The 17,066-nt window shown below is 35.9% G+C and overlaps 1 protein-coding gene across 1 annotated transcript; it reads right to left on the bottom strand.

The window, feature by feature from the left end:
* Window positions 1–285: 285 nt before the first annotated feature.
* LOC112501014 (potassium transporter 7-like) lies at window positions 286–13,013 on the bottom strand. The gene is made up of 10 exons (XM_025104645.1): window positions 12,726–13,013; window positions 9,120–9,348; window positions 8,750–8,998; window positions 8,557–8,607; window positions 6,954–7,211; window positions 6,287–6,339; window positions 6,027–6,141; window positions 5,580–5,834; window positions 2,108–2,630; window positions 286–1,056 (listed from the first exon to the last, which is right to left on the bottom strand). The coding sequence occupies exons 1-10, from the start codon at window positions 13,011–13,013 to the stop codon at window positions 549–551; spliced, it is 2,529 nt and encodes an 842-aa protein (XP_024960413.1). The 3' UTR covers window positions 286–548.
* Between the last annotated feature and the right edge of the window lie 4,053 nt (window positions 13,014–17,066).

Consider the following 17,066-nt stretch of genomic DNA (forward strand, 5'->3'; position numbering starts at 1 on the left):
GCAGCCCTTGTGGTCTTTAAATACACGAGAATAGTTGGTAAATATCTAACCAAATGTTACTTCATAAAAGTGTGGGTAAGTCAAGCTTTAACATTCACGGGCATCACAACTCATTAGGCTCTCCATAGGATCACCAAGTGAGTGTTTGTTTAAACCATTAGGTCATCATGTTTAAATAGGTATTGCTCACCTTGTAGTTCAATTTAAAACCATTATGGAATCCAAGCTTATAATCGATTCAATAAGCCGAGAAGAAATAGCATGCAGAAGTGACGGATGAGCATCTACCATCAAATTCAGAATTCGAATAATAATAATAATGATAAATGTATCGTATGCCCATGCATCCACTAGAAGTAACTACAACTCGAAGGACATTTTAACTACAACTCGATTCGAAAGATGGGCAATCAAAGATATCAAAATCGGCACAAACAAATGTGCCAACAACAACAATTAATAAGTCTAAGAGCATGTGCTGTGCAGCAGTCACCATAATAAAAACCTTATTTCTGGATCAACTAATCTCATCATAAACCAAACTCAAATCAAACCATGTAAGTCATGGCTACCTGAATCAAGTGTGTGTGAGGCACACTCAATGTTGCAATCCCCCTCCTGCAGTTCTTCCTCATGAAAGCATAAAAGTAATTTATGATCAATTTCTTGATGAACCACGACTCCTTTTTCGCCCTTATGTCTCCATGTCCCAGAAGATAAACCACCCCGGACTCCTTGGCCTTGTGTAAGAAAGCGAGTTCGTTCTCCAGACTCTGCTCTGGATCTGAGGAGTTCTTTTCAGGCTCGTATGAAGATGAAGTGGTTGCTTCTGAGATTATCGGCTGGTTGTTTCTGCCATCAGGGACGCCAAAGTAGACGCTGCCATTTGGACCAATGAGAATTTTTGTGGGCTCCTCTTCATCTTCAGTATCTTCATCCCCATCACTCTCTAATGATCTCTCCTGGGCTTCACGCCGAATGAACTTCTCAAGGCTTTCGATGAGTAGCTGCTCAAATATCTGCTGGTTCTCTTTACGAACATCTTTGTAACCATACCTGCCAAAGACCATGCTCTCTCCATTAAAACAGTTATAATTATGAGAGACGCCTTCCCACCAGACCATTAAAAACCAAACCAGATCAAACACCAGACCATTAAAAACCAAACCAGATCAAACTGACCAAATGTATCCCACTTGGAGGTGGGTTATATGCAGACCCAAGCCTCTACTCCAAAGAGTAGAACGACTGTTTCCATGAAGACCCCCACTAGGCCATTATGTTGGTCCCTAAAAATGTGCATTCTGACTTCTTGATAGAACTTCAAAGTAATGATTGGCAAAAAAAATAGATAAAATGATTAGTGGACCTCCATGATTTTCTTTTTTAATTTCATACCTCAACTGAAAGTTCATCAACATGTACTTTGATTCTTGGCCAACATAAATGGTTAATTTTGGAATTGGGTCGAGAGGAAGAAGGAAAAAAGATGTAAATCTTATTAAGCTTTTAGTAACCATTTATGTCAAGTAATTGGATGAAAATCAAGGAGATGATGTAATAAATAAGGTTGTGAAAATCTATATATGAAATTCTCAAAGGCCAAAAACCATGAAAATCCACCAATCAATGCATCTATTGTCATTAATCATTAGAATATTCTTGATACTGAGCCCATCTTTTACTTCCTATATTTCTCGTTAACGGATTTCATAGAGATGGAAGGCTGGAAAGAGTACCAGAGTAACTTTTTGACTTGTGTGGTAAATAATTCGTATTGGAGAATAGCATGATGCATTTATTTATTTATCAGAATAGGAAACGAACTCACATACCCATGTCTCTTAGAGATTCAAACCCACAATCTAAAGGTTCTAGATACTTGATTGGAACCATTGGGCCAAAGGTCACTTGGCCATGAACATACATTCATGACATCCCAAACTGTAATGGTGAAATCATACAGGGTAAAAGGGCATTTGATTATGCCTGAGCTTATCACTAACTAGAAACATGCAGAAAAAAAAACTTGTGGTGGGATTTTCAAAGAGAACAAAAAGAGCATAGATGTACTGCATGCAAGAAAAATCATGAGAAAGGTATTTACCTGGCGATGCAACGGAATATGTGGTAACTTTTAGAGCAGACTCGCCTGAACAAGAATCTCTCATGCTGAGGCACAACAGGAACAGGGACGTACTTTATGCACACAAAAATAATCATTGAATGAACAGCTGGAAGAGTCGTCAGGAAATGTCCAAATATTGCGGGCACGCCTTTCACCAGTTCATTGTAAAGCAAGCCAATGCCAGGAGCTCTCACAGTTCCAAGGTTGCAGCCCAATTGACGCAATACATCCATTGACATCTTTTTCTTGACTTCTGTTTCATACTTGAGCTTGCTACCATAGTTCCAGATGCACATTATAAGAAAGATAACTATTGCAAACACCAATATGATCCAACTTCCATCTCCGATACCACTCAAGACGGATGAAAAGAATACCAACTCCAACCCAAGAAAAATTAAAGAGAATAGGACCACAATGATTATGTTGATCTGCCATATAAGAAGCATTACTAGGGTTACTAAGACAGTAGTCATCATCATCACTCCAAGCTCAGCAACACCTGTATTTGTAATACAGATCTACATTAGATCACAGGAGGCCAACTTGGTACATCTTACTTTTGAAAGCAAGGTACAGATTTATTCAGGAAGTGGAAAAATCTATTCATATCTAGTTGATTTAGACTTGGGGGCCGTTCACCAAATGCTTACCGGCAATAGTCGCCACCTCTCACTTACCTTGCCGAGTAACATTCTCGGCCATCAAAATGGACTGTTTGAAAGCGTTTCTTACTCGGTAAGTACCAACCGGCTAAGAGTCTTCTCCCTCACTTGCTGGGTAGGAACCTTGGCTTGTTGTCATGCCTCTTACCGGGTAAGATTCTCTCGGTCCTTCACACGCTCATGTGGTAAGGTAAGGGACCCAGTAAGAGCTTACCCGATAAGCGTTTGGTAAACGACCCCTTAGAGGCCATCACTTGCATGACTTCCCATGCCCATGAATGTTTCGGATGTGAAATCCTATATATTTTAATGGAATGTGATACATAGGCACAAGCTACACTTTTGTTCACACTTTCAAAACATGCTTTGACAGAAAAAGAACCATTAAAAGTTCCTGCCACAAGAAAAGGAAGCAACGCTTAATTCACACGTTCGAGCTGATAATCCGACCACCATGTATTGATAACCTCCTATTGGTAGATCCTGCAACCCTTTATTTAATTCTCTTAACTAAACAAGTACTATAATTGAGGGGTGAACCTTGGAGCAGGAAAAACCTTGGGTATAAAGACTTCCCTCACGAAGCCAAGGAGGCTTGGTGCACTAAGTGTCACCCTTTAGTGAAATAAGAGTTTTGCTCTCTGATGCTCACATTAATGTAAAGTTATGTAACTCAAGAGGAAAATGAGGTGATAGCTCAATGACAAATGCCTCTCTCTTATGTGCCCACGTTCACAGGTTAATGTCTCACCCAGTTAGGCCCTCTATCCAGAAATCAAAAGAAGCCATCAGGAAGCAACGCTTAATTCACACGTTCGAGCTGATAATCCAACCACCATGTACCTCCTATTGGTAGATCCTGCAACCCTTTATTTAATTCTTAACTAAACAAGTACTATAGTTGAGGAGTGAGCCCTGGAGCAGGAAAAACCTTGGGTACAAAGACTTCCCTCACGAAGCCGAGGAGCCTTGGTGCACTAGGGACTGTTCGGTTCATTTTGTGCTACGACCTGTATGGATAAAGCTGTCTATATTGACAAAGTTGTCTGTATGTTAATAGATAAGTTGTTGTTTGGTTGTTGTGCTGTATAAACCATCTGAATGATGAAAACGACTATTTTACCCTTGGTTTTACATTAAACATTATAGATCACATTTCTCAAAACAACAATATTTATAGATCAAACCATAAAACTGTAAACAAATCACTAAATGAAACCCCAAATTAGAAAACATGCCCAAATCTACAATAACAAATCAGTAACAAGATAGAGAAATTAATAACACCTAAAACCCAAAATTCAATCTGATCACTGCTTTATATCTGACCACTTTTGTGACGTCATCCAATCTGCAAACAAGTTCACGATCCCGTCACTGTCTAGGGTTTGCGAAAAAGCCTCAATACGAGAGGACGGATGTTGTTGCGGAAACTCTAGGGGGTAAGAGAAGGGGAGAATTGAGAGGACAGGTTCAGAATAGGGCTTCGCCAGTTCTCATTGTAGAATGGGATTCCGGTAGCAGGGTTAGGTGGTAGTGGAGTGGTAGAAACCGGCCGCGATGGTGGTTCCTTGGCTAATTGAGCTTCTTGCGAGAGAAAGGCGTAGGTTGTAATGAAATTTGGGGTTTAGGGTTTTGGAAAGAGGTCCCGAAGCTGGTTCTCTCCATGGCTGATCCCAGGGTACAAAACTCCCTCTTCGATGTCCCCTTCACGATCTTCCTTCGTGCTTACCTTTGTGAATTTGAACAAAGGGAGAAATCGGTATACCTAAAGATGGAGAGTCCGGAGACGCAGAGATTGAAGATGAATGATACGAATGAGGATCTATTATTACCAAAAGTCACTAAGCCTAGGATAATGTATGTTTATTCTAGAAGGAGCAGAGGGGCAAATTAGGAAAGTGGCTAGAAGTTGGTTAGAGGAGAGAGATTAATAAATAGAGGAGGGGAGTGACGTTTGTGCATGTTCTGTTATTTTCTTCTCCATTGTAATGGCTCTTAGCTCATAGCTTTGAGAGAGGGATCTTCCCTGGACGATCCTTTGATTGCTTTAATCCTTTTGAATGAAAATTACATCATCTTCTCCCTTGAATTTCCTATGTTTCTGTTTATTTGATTTTGTCATTCCTTTCAATGAACCTGGAAGCTTGAAGAACAGCCCTGGAAACGTGTCTTAGAAATAGGGTTTATTTATTAAAGGGTAGTTGCGGGATTAATGGAAATTAAATGGCCGAGTCTAGAGGAGTATTCATTACCAGCTGAGCGATTAAGTCATGGGCTGACCGAATAAGCCACAACCGAACGGCTATTTATGGTTGAGCAAATAAGCCATATAGGCTATACAGCCCATTAAGTCACCCTTTAGTGAAATAAGAGTTATGTCTCTGATGCTCACAGTAATGTAAAGTTAATATGAAAATCAAGAAGAAAATGAGGTGATAGTTCTATGACAAATGCCTCTTATGTGCCCATGTTCACAGGCTAATGTCTCACCCAGTTAGGCCCTCTATCCAGAAATCAAACAAAGCCATCAGGTATTTCAGTGCACACCATGGAATATTAAATGTTGACTTTGGCATAAGTATTGAATAGGAAAAGCATGCATGTCAACACTTATTTGTGATCCATGCTTAACATGTTGCTTAAGATCCTTTGAGAAGTTCTTTCTATAAGGAACTGAAATCGATTTCACTGGAACAAGGAAATAAACATAACCCATTTAATGGACAAACAGTTAGCATACCAACTAGACCTTATATATTGAAGGATAAGTTTAAAAGGAGTACCATATGCATTCCCTATCTCGTTGGTGCTTGCAATGGAGCAGACAAGCAGCAGAGCAGAGGCCAGCAGAAACCAATTAATAGCAGGAATGTAAATCTGACCCATGAATTTGCGAGATGTATGCACAATTTTAAGACGAGGAAAGCAACCGAGTGCTGTTGACTGTTTGATACAAGAGAAAGTTGCCGTTGTCATTGTTCTACTAGCAATCAATGCAGCAATATTAGCAATGAGAAAGACTGGCCAAAAAGCACCATCTGCAGAGAGAGCATAAAAAATAGAAAACCATAAGCCATAGACGTAGACATACAGATACAGATGCAGGTACATCGACGGCACTTGCATGCTAATATTGGAATACAGCGTTTCCACAATAACGATCAATGGGTCCACAATCTGGAAAAAAGGTTGATCTGTAATCAAGGCTGCAAGTCACAGAGGAGGCTCACCAGGAATGGAAGAAAAGAAAGCCTGTTGTGGGTCACCAGCATTATCCATGAGGTATGCAGCTTGACCCAGGTAACCCAACATAAGGCATGGAAGTACAAGGAAAACAAAAGTAAGCTGCACAACATTAACTGAAAGAAATAAGTAAATACACAGCATCACATGACAGCAACAGAAGATCAGTCGGATTGGCATCTCACGACTATCGCTTACAGTATTGCTGTCTTAACAATTGCAATATGTTAGCAGTTTAGTGCCTTACCTGGATTGTTCTCACTGGAAAATAGCAAAGATCTGCAAACATTGCTTCTGAACCTAGATTACATCAGGAAACAAAATAATGAAACCATGTAGAACAAAATGAGTAGTTACAAGATGCTCTGGTGTTTGTAAAGGGGGAAATCAACTTTTAAGCAAAAGCAATGCTAGCAACATAGAATCAGCTCAAACCATGTATAACTAGCATTGATACTTTCTGGTTGCTTAGCAAAGTTTGTACATTAATCAACTTATTGGCAGGGAGAAGGGGCTCTATAGACCATTCACCTGGTTGATCCAGTTGGTCACTCCTGACCACATCCTTGGGATTTTAGCACTACTATTAGTGTGTCCTTATCCATGATGTGGTCCAAAGAGTCAGGTTTGGGTGAAAATGCGATTTAGAAAAATTGATTTGACAAATTGTTAAGAGAATAAAGGACATTGGAAAAGGAAAAAATGAATGAACAAGCTAAAAATCCATACATGTTATTCTAAGCATATGCTCCATGTATAAGGTTTTATTCACTGTAGACAAATGATACTGTTTGGGGTTTGAGGGACAAAACTGATCTTATCTATTTTGAGGAAAATCTGGATGTGTTAAGAACATTGTGTCTAGAATGCAGAAATATCAAAAGCTAAGGTCCCAAATCTGCATAAGCATTTACCAGTTGCACATAGAAGGCATCCACCCAAGGCGTACCAAGCTTTAGATGAGTTCTTGAAATAGTAAAAGATGTGAACAGGATTAAATGCCTTCACAACACTGCTGTCATGTTTCACAAGATTGTAGATGCCAATGCCTCCAAGAGAGCAAAACCATATAAATAAGGCTGGTCCAATAACAAGCCCAACTTTACTTGTTCCATATTTTTGTACACTGAACAAAGCAATAAGATATGCAACCGAAATCATCACTACATGATCTGCAATAGATAGAAACAAAATACCAAAACTGGTTAGAAGGATGAAGTGACCTTTTTTCCAGAAGTGAAGGAAAAAATCAGCAGAAAAGACACTAGCACAAAATCTAGACCAGAATTTTCAAGGACCAGTTTACGTATAACACAAGCAACAGTAAAAATTTCAGCTAGATGGTTCAAGTCATGACTGGTATATGATATTGCATCCCCTCCAACATTCATAACAATAAGCTGTTACCAAAAAAAAAATCTAACACCAAAGGTAAGGAGGACCTAAATAGTGGTCAAGGATGATACGAACTTCTAAACATAATACTTTTATCCCCAAGGACGTATGCTTATATCACTTCCCAAGAAAGCAATGATATGCAGAGATTTGCTGCCATGGGCAAAACTTAAATTGTTATCCAGCATACGTGCAAGTGAGCCTACCCACAATCAGTAACTCCTCAAGGCATCTAAATATTGGAGACCCTACCAAACACGCAGAATATGATATCATCAAAGGTGTCATGGTTTATCTTTATGTCACATGTGAATAATATTCTAGAGACTGTTAAAGCTTGACTGTCAGGTTTCAACCGATAAACAACCATGGTCTCTGAAGTTCGTATGCTGAAATTTTACACCCATTGTGTTACAATTGCAATTCGTCCAATGGCTGGTTTGTGAACAGTGCTGCCATGACTTTCAATCAACTAGTTCAAATTTTTAGATTATAGACTCGACAGAGCATATAAAACAAGCATGAAGAAAGACAACTTCAGCGCTACCATCTCTAGAACAATAATCATCTTTTTACTCACTGAACTTGTATGCATGGAAGTTGATGAATTTTTAGCTAAAAGTAATAACCACAATCTCGAATTTCCTGATGAGACATTTTGTTTGATGAAAAATACATAGAAGTTCTTACAAGTGTCTCAACTAATTGTCGACTTGTGTGAAGCAAATCTCCAGATGCTCCTCCAAACAGAAAGAGTCAGTTAAGACAAGAAGCAGGTTATAACAACAATCATGGCATGGAGGCGGATAAGGACCATCATGCAATCACCAGAACTTAGTACAGCAAGTTTGGATTGCTTCCAAAAGGCCAAAACAACTATCAACACATGTTGAACATTCAAGGAAAGAGGTCAGCTTCAGCCTAAGGTTCAGACAGCATGTTGCATTTTCAAACCAAGGGTCGCATATGTTGCTAGCCTCGGTTAGAAATTACAGGAAAAAGCATAAATTATGTATTCTGCTACTACTCTCCTAATGAGAAATTAAACAGAAAGAAGCAATCACATTTTTAATTAGCTGTATATTATCGTCCCTTTAAGCACTACGTGTAGGATCATGTCACCTTGCTCAACTGTAGGAACTCCAACCTTTAAACCACGAACAGCGGATATTACTGCATGAGAGAAATACAAGTGAATTCCACGTAAATAGATAACATTTCTCAACAAGAATGACTTGACCTTGATCTTTTTTTAAGGTTTTCAAAATTGAACTCTTTAGGTGAGAAAGGAGAAGTGTTTAAAATAGTTAAAGACCTGACATTGCAGGTGTAACAACCCCATCAGCTATGACCATGGAGGTACCAGCAAGCACCAACACTAAAAGAAGCTTTTTGAGAGCCACTGAAGTTTCAAGATGCTCCTTTATTTTCAATGATCTCTCAAGTTCTGCAGATGGCACCTTCAATCTGAAGCTTGATATGCGTGTATCAGAAGCAAGCTGATTTGGGAGAAGACTGACCTTAGCATGCCTACATATTAGTGAGTATAAAGCAAAGGTACCACCTGCAACAGATGCGAGATATGACGGCAACATAAAGAAACATTCAACTTGACAAAGACCTTTCATTGAGACCTGTGAGCATTAAATTTAAATCGGAATAGGAACTATATTTGTCAAACTTACCTTCCCCGTCGTCATTTGCTAGAAGAACAATGAGGATGTACTTGATCAGTGGGATCAAAATCAAGGTATACAAAACAAGAGATAGAGCTCCAATAATATCTTCATTTCTCTCTATTGGAGCCCTGCTGAACATCACACTGAAGGTATACAGTGGACTTGTTCCAACATCCCCAAAAACAACACCGAGCGTCTGAAAAACCAGAAAAATACTCTTCCCAAGACTGCCATCCTGCAAGTACAGTTTGAGATTTAGATTGCAAATGATGATCAGCTAGCTTCATTTTGTCACCTTTGCCACTTTCAAATTGCATTACTATTGATTTCCTGCTCAAATTTTTGCATCATACATATGGTTAAAACAGCATTTAAGTAGAAGCGGCACATAAATTACCAGCAGAAAGACCAAAAATAGAAGTACCAAGTCAAACCAGCAAAGAGTAACATATAAGCAGTTCTAATGGGAAAATTAATTACAGTGATTTTTGCTTGCAACAGATTCAACACTGCAAGGTCCTGAACTAAAAGGCAGTTTTATTTTATTTTTAAGCTATAAGCAAGAAAAGACACCTCTCTGGGCACAAGATAGGAGTTAGACTCCCAGCCTGCCTACTTTTGCGGCAGGACGAGATAGCAATGTGTGCGGACCAACTTTTATTTCATATCACCAAATTGTTGACCATGAATGTATTCAGAAGGGAAAGTTTTGGTCTTTTCTAATAGAAATGAAACATGAAAAGTCATAAATTTCAATTAGAAATTCGGCTAAAAACAAACTTATATCTTTTACGGCAACAGAGACATCCTCGATAGTTAGTTGACCGTCTCATCTTCTTCCATTTGGTATTCTCTTATATCTTTGTAATGTACAGTAATGCGTTCACACATACTGACATACATGCCTTACTTGAGTACTGTACTACGATTGCATCATCTGATTCTGTAGATTTTACCCTAGATTGCCTGCCTTACTTGAGTAGTTGAGTTGTTTCTCAGCCTTGTGTGAACTATATTACTCAATTACTCTCGCTGCATGACCAGAAGATCTTTTAGTTGGTACCTGGGAAAGTCAAAACGAATGACTAATGGGACAACACAATGATCTAGTGACTAATAATTATGTGTTGTTTAGACATCACTATACAGCTTACTTTTTATGTATTTTATTTATACAGATTATATAAATTCTACTACAAAAAGTTGAAAACTGCACATACAATTTGATTCATGATTAACAAAATTGGTTTAGAAATTGATTCAAGAATTTATTGCTCACATATTCTTATGATATCTGAACCTTCAATCGAACAGTCTTCATATGAATCAAATTGGTATGATGAGAAAAATTCCTTCTACTTTTAGCATCAATTTGAATAATACCTAATGACTCTACTTACCTATTTGGTAGTTGAGTTGTTTTCTAGTTAGTTTTCAAGTGATACTTGGTCAGTTGGAACTCGATAACAAATAGTAGGTTTTTCAACTAATATTTGGCCAAACTTGGTACTTCATTTTTTATGCACAAAGTGAACTTGGCTCATGCTAGTTACCTATTTTTGCTAGACCAAATGCACAAGTTGATATTTTTATTTTTTAGGTAGCAAAAAATATAAAAATTGTATCAAAAAGATGATAATCTTTCATTAAACCTTGAACCAAACCAAACGTAATTGAAATTGATCAGTAGAAATTGGTTGGGTTTAATTTATTTTCACGGTTCTTTTTGAAAAACTTTGAACCGATTAGGGGAGATTCAGTTTGTGGTTTTGAGCAAAACCGAATGGGACAAAACAATTTACACCCGTAATTGGTATAATACTGTTGTATATAATACATATTCCTCCAGTAACTACTCTCATTCACTTTCGAAAGTATGGAGTAGGTTGTCTTTAAGGTCTTCTTTATATATCATATCACCATAAGTTGCCAGACAACTTTTTATTGGGTAATTTTATGTTACCAATATATAGCATAGGTCTATTATGGAGGCAATAAGTAAAAGGACAGAAAAGACGTGAACCTAAGCTCAGAGAATGTGTTTATTTTTGTAATGCTACCCATGTACTACGTTGTATATAACATATACTAGTTGAATATGTTGTTCATTATTTTTTTGAACAGTTATATGTTTTATAATTAAAATCGATACATATTGAGAAAGCATGACCCAAAAATCTAATCCTTGAGATCCTGCTACCAAACTCTCAACATAATACGATACAACATTAAAAAAATATCATACAGTAGAACTTAGTGAAAACCAAAAACGACTACGGCAAGCCTAAGAAAGTAAAAAACAAACAACTGAATACCGAAGAGCTGAAGCATAACCCAACTGACTATGATTTAAATGCAGAGAATGGTTCACCATGAAGAAATAAATGCAATGGCCTAAATAATCAAGTACACTAAAGATTTTACCAATCCAACTTCATTGGCAATCCAGAGAAACTAAGAAGTTTCTAAGAAGGGAGAATGAAAGGGAGGCAAGTTTTCAGCATTCTAAAAAATGTCTTGCTAAAGAAAACACTCACAATGCTCTAAATCTCAATGCTTCATTTTTTGAAGTCAGCATATATAGACATTCTCTTTCTAGATCAACAGCAGCTGCTAGCCTGCTACTAATTGTTGTATTTGCAATTTATGTTTTATGTACCAATGGTATATCTAAATAGGGGGCAACTCAACGACAACCACCAAAAGTGACCAACAAACTCTTCACCATAGTTACATTCTTCAGACATAAGAGCTGATGCACATTCACTCATGATCATTACATTCTCTGTCTTTAGAGAGAACAAAAAGATGGCGACTTTGGTGGTTGCCATATGTCTAATCGTCTATATGTCCTGCTTATATGTTTATAGAGAGACCAGGAGATATTAGTTTAAAGCTCCATATGATGTAATAAGGTCCCATTCCTTTGGTTATAGGTCCAAATGCAAACCTGAGGCAGGCTGTGACCCAAGTGTCTGTGGCAGCTGACGTCAATTGGTCACAGCATAGTCCAACTAGGATGGACTTTCAGCCAAGATAACCCCAATCAACGGAAAAACTCTATCTACAAAACCCATGAACCAATCACAGTTCAACGAGTATCCAAAAGCTCAAAGCTGATTATATAAATAAATCAATATCTTTATTTTACATCAGCTTGTCTTTCTAATCCTTCACATTAATCCATAAGGTGATGAGAAAAACAAGTGCCCTGAGTCAACTAATTCCTTATCTCAAAGAGCTTGTGGTAGTCCAAGATGAACATGGAGAAAATAGTCGCAACCACATAGTGAAGTGTCTAAATATCCAATAATTGCTGGAAGCTAAATCTAAACTGAGATTTTGTTTCCCGAATTTGGTCTCGAGGTTCAAGCTCTTCACAAGCCCCATTCAGAATTTCCGCAACGTTAAATAATAAATAGGAGGACGATTGCACGAACCGTGAAATGTAACTTTAAAAAAATAGTACCAAAAGGTTGCAATTACGAGCATTTAACATCTAGTTTAAGGTCGCTACCCAATTGTTTTCGAAATGGAAAGAAATTATATCCATCAGGGAGTTAGAATGTAGTATTTTAGGTTGTTTACTGTCAGAAGATCGACACAACGTACCTCGAAATCACTCCTGTGTGCGCCAGGGACCTCCAGAGCTTCGACCCCAAACGAATCAATCCTTGGCCCAGTCCGAATCAACTTATGGTATAGACTATCTTCATCCTCCGAATCTATGTCATGTTGCGACGTAAAATCATCATCTTCACCCACATACTTGTCCTCGTGATCAATCTCCGAATCCTCTTCGTCTTGAAACACCCACCGATGAGATTCCATTGAATCCATGGAACTAAACCCGCCGTTTCCCCTACTTGTACTCCCCCTCTCCGATCCGTCTTCCGTCATTTAAAGGCTGCTTATTCCGTTTCAGACTATCGAATCAACGATGGTGCCCCAACTGTTGCTGGTGCTCCATTTGAGAATGAAATTTTGTTGCGGAGAAATCGATCAAATCGAAACCCTAAAAGAAAACTTTGTGGAAGGAGTGAGATTTGTGAAACAAAAAAGAGAAGACACAGAACAAACTGCTTCTTGCTTCTTCTTTCTCTTTTCGTAGCGGTTTTTTCCATTCGCCAATTGTCCGCACTATAATTTCCCTTCTAAATATCTTCTTTCACTAAATTATAAATTTGTCCTAAACTTCTCTTTTCTTACACTTTTTACCCCAAAACAAATTCTTATAACCATTTGATCCTTATTTCTAACACCGTCTAACTTTAAGCCTAACTTGACCGAACAAGTGAATCGTGATGGGCTTTTTGGTCATTTCACCATCTTCATCTTCAACCTCTTTTTTCTTTATCATTACATATTTTTTAGATTTATAAGAACCCCAACACATATAAATAAAACTATTTTTTTTATTAACCTTGATATCTAACCCGCTATACGAGTCGATTAATCCTATGACGACCACATGTTTTGCAGGTAGCCTGGAGTACCGCATTTGAACCTCCATGGCCACAAGGGGATTTTTGTTCCTTCTTGGATTTGAACATGGGACCTCCAGACACTTTTGATCTTTGAAACCAAGCTCAAACCAAACTATTTAAGTCTAAAAACATCCACCAATAATTTGATGTTATCAGTGTAGATTCACTGCCCAATTGCTTCTATTCTAGTTGAACTTTCTCGATTTCCGATTACTTCAAATCCTTGAGATCTATTCCATTTGTCATGGTTTTACAGACAGATGAAAGGGGGGAAGGTGGTGGTATGTAGTGGATCGTGTCGAAATAGGGATGGTGGTGGCGAGGTATTAGGACAGGGAGGAGGAAGAATGTGGTGGCAGTTGAGCTCGACGGTGATGGAGGCTTTAGCCATGATCAAGACCACAACGGTAAAGAGAATGAAACTGAAAGTTTTGTCCCTGTTGTTTCACGAAATATGTAATATAATTTATATTAGTCAAATCGTGAAAACAACAACAGATTACAAATCACAATGACGAGAACTGTAAAATTTATAGACTATGGACAAATTTGTAATTTACTCTTGAATTAGCATGCGTATTTAATCGACTAAAGGCTTGGTACCTCATTTATCCATCAAAAGATTATTTCAGTTATCGTAAATATATTTATCCAAATTATTCAAAACCATCATTATTGATTATTAATATGCTTTTAACGACGATTTTTAAAATCCAATATTAAAATGAATTAATAATTATTAAAATTTGTCATATTAAAAACATCTGATATGTAATTTACACCGAATCATTTTAATCTGATATCAAATTTATATCATCTGATGTGTTGGTGAAATAGTATAATACCAAATTTAATATTATATTGTTCATTTACATCAAATTGGTGTTATACTTTTTTTTAAGTACAAAATGGTGCTTCAAATTACATATTTATGTGCTTTTAATTTATTTGATTGTAGAGGATATTTTGTTTAAATATTTGTGAATATCATATTTATAAATTATATCTTACATTAACTTAGGAAGTATATATGATTTTCTTTTCTCTTTTTAAATTTATTTAAAAAGTAAATACTTTTTAATATTTAAAACATTTAAAACTTCATAACAGAACATTATAAAGGTAAAAGACTTCGAACTTCACAGCAAAAACACTGTGAAAATTACTTTCACAACAAAAACACTGTGAAGGTCACCTTTACTGTGAATTATTTGTCTTTTTTTAAGTAAAATGAACCAATTATCTACAAATACTTCATTTTGGTTACAATTCTATAACATTATAATTTAGAGTAAACTATGATTTTTAGCCTTGTGGTTTTCTGTAGTTTTAAAATTGCGATTTTCATCAATATGGTTTGTAATTTATTACTGTTTTTTCTTCTTTGAAACTAAATATGTTAAAACCCCTTCAATTGACTTAGGGGTATTTTAGTTTTTTTTTTTTTTTTTGATTTATTTTTTTTTTATTTTAGTTAATTAAATATATTATTTGGTTTCTTTTTTTTTTTATCATTATGATTGTACTTTTTTCTGAGTTTGATTTATGTCACTAACATCGTTCAAGTACAAACCGTTGAGTATCTCTTACATAAGAGTATTTTATTTCTTTTTTCTTTATTAAAGACCAAACAGTTCACTATTTTTACGTTATTTCTTACCAAACAAACGTATGCAATTTTATTAATAGGATGTACAATTGTTTAGTCTCATAAATCATTCAGTTATACTAAACAAATGTATTTTTTGTATAAATGTGTTACAATAAGTTTATAAAATATATGTTCAAGTAATAAAATTATAAACATTTATTCGGTAAAAATAGTCTAATATAATTAATTATTTGGTCTTATAAAAAGTTTAATAATTTAATCCTTAATAAAGAAAAATGATTTAAAATATTATCATGTGAGGGGTATTTATCGACTTGCACTTAAATGACGTTATTGACAGAAATTGAACTAATAAGAAACTAAAACTAGAATGACGGAAAATATGAAATAACAAATTGTATGAAAATTATTTAAATATTTTATCATAAATAATATCAAAATAATATAATTTTTTATGTATTAATTCTTTTATCAAAAACATATATATTGTTTGATTAAATCAAAAAGACTAAAATACCAACAAAAATATTTAATAAATCAAAAAGACTAAAATACCCCTACACTAAATGGACTATTTTAAATATATTTAGTCTTAGGGATGAAAACAGCAATAAGTTACAAACTATGAGGATGAAAAAAGAAACAAATTATAAACCATAGGGACAATAATCAAAATTTCAAAACCACGGGTAAAAAGATGCAATATTTCACAAACCACAAGGATGAAAATCGTAGTTTACTCTACAATTTATAAAGCAATCGTAAAAAAAAAAATGAATGGGTCGAATTCGTAAACAACTAATTATTATAAGGGGTATTATTGAAAATCTTTAGAAGTTAGAAATAAGGATTATACTTATAAGGAAAAGTTCAAACGAGAATACCTTCATTTTATGAAAATGGAAGAACATATTTTTACTATAGACAATCACATATGATACTATTATTTCATCACATATGATATATATGTGAACTAAATCAGAGGCGAGGGCGATTTTCGATGCGATCTTGGTTGCGGGTCAAGTCGCTCTTACACCACTAAGCCCCCTCACAAGTATTATCACATATGATAAGAGTGTTGTTGATATGATATTATAATCTATCAAGATCATCACATGTGATATTAAATCATAGACACAGACAACCTTTGATGCGGCCTAAGTCATGGAACACGTCGTCCGCATATCACAGGGTCCCCTCATGCATATTATCACATGTGATAAAGATGTTCTTGCGTTCTTGTAAAATAGAGATGTTCTCGTTTAAACCTCCATCTATACTTATAATATTATATTTGGTGTTAAAATGAATCACTCTTTACACTAAAGATTAATCGGATAAGAGTCGTCATCTCTCACTTACTGAGTAAGACTCTTGGTCCTTGTCATCGGTCTTACCGGGTAAGTTTCTCTGTCATTACCAATGTTCATCTAGTAAGGTAAAATGGCAGTAAACGCTCTTACCATGTAAACGATTTGTAAATGACCCGTAAACTTACGAGGTTCAAATTCATAGTTTTACTTTTACACACTAGAATTGAGCAAGCCTTTCTTCTATATAGGTGAACATGATAATAACACAAATTGATATACCAAGCATAACCTCTGATGATTATCATAAGGTCATTTGGATATTGTTTGGCAAAATTAAGCTAGCTATAAGCTACCTTATTTTCTGGGCAAGCGTTTGAATCGCTACTTGGAGTAGTATTTTGATAGTTTAATGTCACATTTTTTTCAATTATAATCCTCATTAATATTAATTAATATTTATTAATTTTAATTATAAGAAATAATAATAAAATTTAAATATTACTAATATTAATAAATATCAATTATTGTTAATTAATATAAA

The sequence above is a fragment of the Cynara cardunculus genome (genome assembly GCF_001531365.2).
Source record: "Cynara cardunculus var. scolymus isolate 2C chromosome LG 17, CcrdV1, whole genome shotgun sequence".
NCBI lineage: Eukaryota > Viridiplantae > Streptophyta > Magnoliopsida > Asterales > Asteraceae > Cynara > Cynara cardunculus.